Source organism: Nesoenas mayeri, assembly GCF_963082525.1.
Source record: "Nesoenas mayeri genome assembly, chromosome: 21".
Taxonomy (NCBI): Eukaryota; Metazoa; Chordata; class Aves; order Columbiformes; family Columbidae; genus Nesoenas; species Nesoenas mayeri.
In genome coordinates this window covers 5,207,059-5,210,584 of record NC_137571.1, presented here as the reverse complement: position 1 = coordinate 5,210,584, position 3,526 = coordinate 5,207,059, and the positions used below count along the sequence as shown (strand labels likewise).

The 3,526-nt window shown below is 61.9% G+C and overlaps 1 protein-coding gene across 1 annotated transcript; it reads left to right on the top strand.

The window, feature by feature from the left end:
- Window positions 1-1,756: 1,756 nt before the first annotated feature.
- LOC308048517 (UPF0500 protein C1orf216) lies at window positions 1,757-2,590 on the top strand (the record flags this gene model as incomplete). The annotated part of the gene is made up of 1 exon (XM_080357701.1): window positions 1,757-2,590. One exon carries the CDS (start codon window positions 1,757-1,759, stop codon window positions 2,588-2,590), a length of 834 nt encoding a protein of 277 aa, XP_080213827.1.
- Window positions 2,591-3,526: the final 936 nt, after the last annotated feature.

Genomic DNA, 3,526 nt, shown 5'->3' with positions numbered 1-3,526 from the left:
ACGGGACCGACAGCGCAGGAGGGGGAAGGAGCCGGGGTGTCTGAACCCCGGGTGAAACCCACGGGAGATACACCCACATGCGCCCAGCCCAGCGCACAGCCCCGCTCCCACCCTGCGCCGGGCGGTGGCTGACGGGGGGCTCCAGTCCGACGCCCCCTGCCCCCAGGAGCCTCTCCCACCCGCGGGCTGACACGGGTGGGGATTTTCCCCTTTCCCCCCTAGGCCGGGCAGACACGGAGGGATTTCCCGCGGGTGCGGTGGCGGCACGGCGCGTATAGAGATGCACAGTCACACATCTGTCCCCAGCGCAGCCCCGGCCCCCCCGCAGCCGCGCTCGGAAGTGCGGCCGTGACGCCTCCCCACGCGAGGCCGCTTCCGCTCCCATCCGCGGCGGCGGCGGCGGCCCGAGCCCGGGGCGCGGTGAGTGCGGGGCCGGCCGGGGGGCGGCGGGGCCGGACTGGGCTCGGGGGTCGCAGCCGCCCCCGGTTCCTCCTTCTCCCCTTTCCCCGCGGCGGTTTCCCGGCGCAGTGCGGCGGCGGCGCGGGGGTGCGGGGATGCTCCTGGGCTCGGTGCCCCCGGGGCCGCATCCTCCCACGGCGCATCCAGTGGATGCGGATTTACGCGGGTGTCACCTCGATGGCTGCAGCTCAGGGTCGGGGCGGGGGGACCCCCAGGCATTCAGGAGCCTCTGGCTCTCGCGCTCCTCTCTCGGGTGCCATCCTTGCCCTGGTAAACAGCACTTGTGGGGCTGAGCTCCCCGTCCCCTGCCCTGGGCATCCTGCACACCGTGGGGTATCACCAGCCGCAGGGCACGGTGCTGAGAGATGGGCCCACGGTTGTACCGCGACACGGTGCATGTTCACGGCTCTGCCCTGGGACCCCGGCACTGCTGCAGCCCCTGCCCCACACCCCAAGCTGGGTACGCTGCACCCCAGACCTGTTCCTGCCTCTGCGCGGCTTTCCAGGGGTGAAACTGGAACACTCGATGCGTTTTCCTTTGTGTGATTCTTGTGAGCGTGTCCTTGCTGGGAGAGAGCTCAGAGATCCGCTCTCGCTGCCAATGACCCGGCAAGAGATGCTGGGTTAACCTCTCCTTTTCTGGCCCTCTCTGCTCTCCATCTTGCAGAGAAGGCATCTGCCTGGCGGCGTTACTGGTTTGGGTGCTGGTGGAGACCAGACCCGACCCACAGCCCAGCCCAAGGGAGACAGGTGAGTTTGTGCAGAGGAGCCCAGGCACTCTCACCTACTTAAATGAATTTTATTGCTGCTGGAAAAGCAGCTAATTCCAAGCAAACCTTTACCAGGATTGAATTAATTGCATGTACCATGAGCACAAACACTGCTGGAGCAGAGCGTACTGGCTGCATGCCTGCGTCCTGTGATGCCACGATGTCCTCCGACGGGCACCGAAGGGAAGCTGTGAAGGGTGGTTTTGGGTTACAGCTCCCAAGGAGGAGAAATGGGTGCAGGTGCTTGCTCAAACTTCTGTTTCGGGTGAGGGCTCACCCCTTGACGATGTTTCCTGGGCACACACCGAGAGCAGCAGCCGAACGCCAGGAAAGGCTGAGCCCTTCTGCCTCGGGCAGTTGGCTTTTGGCCTGGCCCCTAGCTGGGGTTCAGCAGGTTTAAGGAGAGGCAAATAAAGTAATATTTTATCTCGCTGTGACCGATCGCAGGTCTGGTTGTGCCAGCCCACATGCTAAACAGACGCGTTATGGCTCTGCCTCTCTCTTGCAGGCAGGAGGAGACCAGCGAGATGTTCGCCTTCTGCGTGCCCGGCGCCGCGGCGAACGCCCCGTTCCGGCAGGGCCGGGGGGACCCGACGCTGGGCACGGCCGTGCCGGGGGCCGGCTGCGGGCAGGACTCCAACTCCAACTTCGTGGGAGAGGTGTGTGACAGCAACGAGAACTGGAGCCGGGCAGCGCCGGGGACCCCGCCGGAGGAGAGCTCCAGCCGGAGCGAAAACACCGCAAATCCGTCCGATAATCTGCTGTTATTAACGCAGAGACAGATGGTCCAGGGCCGGCTTAGGGACACCGCCCTGAGCCCGGGCACCGCGCGGCCGCGTCTCCCCGAGCCGGGGGTGCGCAGCCCCCCCGAGGGAGCGGAGGTCGGCGGGGAGGGAGGCCAAAACGCCACCGAGGAGCCGGGCGGGGGATGCGGCGAGGCCCCGAGCTCCCCCGTGGAGGACAACGGCTACGCCAGCAGCTCCCTCAGCATCGACAGCCCCGACAGCGCCTGCGGCAGCACCTGGGACCCTCCTGCCGCTGCCCCCCGCCCTGGGACCCCACCCCAGGTAGGGGCGGCTGAGCCCGAGACCCTGTTCCCAGCACTGGCGGAGGCCGTTCAGCACCTCCAGGACAAGGAGCGCTTCAAGGAGCGGGAGAAGGAGAAGCACCACATCCAGCTGGTGATGTACCGGCGCCTGGCCCTGCTGCGCTGGATCCACGGCCTCCAGCAGAAAGTCGTGGACCAGCAGAACCGGCTGCAGGAGAGTTTCGACACCATCCTGGACAACCGCAAGGAGCTCATCCGCTATATGCAGCACGGCCCGGCGTGTCCCGCCGGCGCGGCTGCCCCCAGCCCCTAAGGTGCCCCCAGGGCCGGTGCTGGGCCCGTCAGCAGCATCTCTGTGCCACACGCTGGTGCTGAGCGCTCGCCGGGCACCTGATGCCCGCCCTGTCCTTCCCATCTCTCTCCAATGTAGCCGAGAGTCCCCAAAGCATCATCTCGATTTTCCCTCTGCATTGGAGTTAATTTTTCTCCTGCACCATGTCCCACCGGTCTGGGGACTGTGGTGTCGGGCTGGGTAGACATCAGGACCTTGGGGTTTGCTGAGCCTGGGGTGACAAGGCTCATCTTTTAAATCTAATTGATCTCCTTTGTGTGAGGCTGTGGCGGGACAGACTGAGCAACCCGTGAGCCTCAGGGCAGCAAAGCTTCTAAATGTACCTTGGCAAAGCACTTCAGTGTGTCCTGGGGCACAGACACGAGCCCACCTCACCCCCACATCCCCACCCGTGTGCCCGTTTGGAAACAACCCAGCCACCCTTAAACATTGCTGGTGCTTTCGGTGGGACCAAGGTGTCCGGAGCCGCTTTTGGGTGCATGGCCTAATGAAGCACATGTAGAAGCTTTGCAGATAAGATCTAAACTCATGCAGAGCGACGAGGAAAGAGAGGGAAATAAAAATCATTCTGAAAAGTGACCTCAGAATGCTGAAGAGTAAATTTAAGTGTCAACTGATTTTAATCCAATATATATATATATTTATTTTTTAGATTCAGTAAAGAGTTAATTTAGGTTTTTCCTCGCAGCCAGTGTGTGTATATGCACATCTGTCTGTCGCGGGAGATGCTTTAACACGGTGCATGATCAGGAAGCTGCTTGCAAAGTCGTGCTGTTGGTGTTTGTATTAATTTATCACTCGAAAGCAAAGAGAGTATTTTTTTCTAATCTGCATTTTGTCCAGTGAGAACTGCATACAGAATACAAAGAGCAGTCATCAAATAGAGATTAAAAAGGA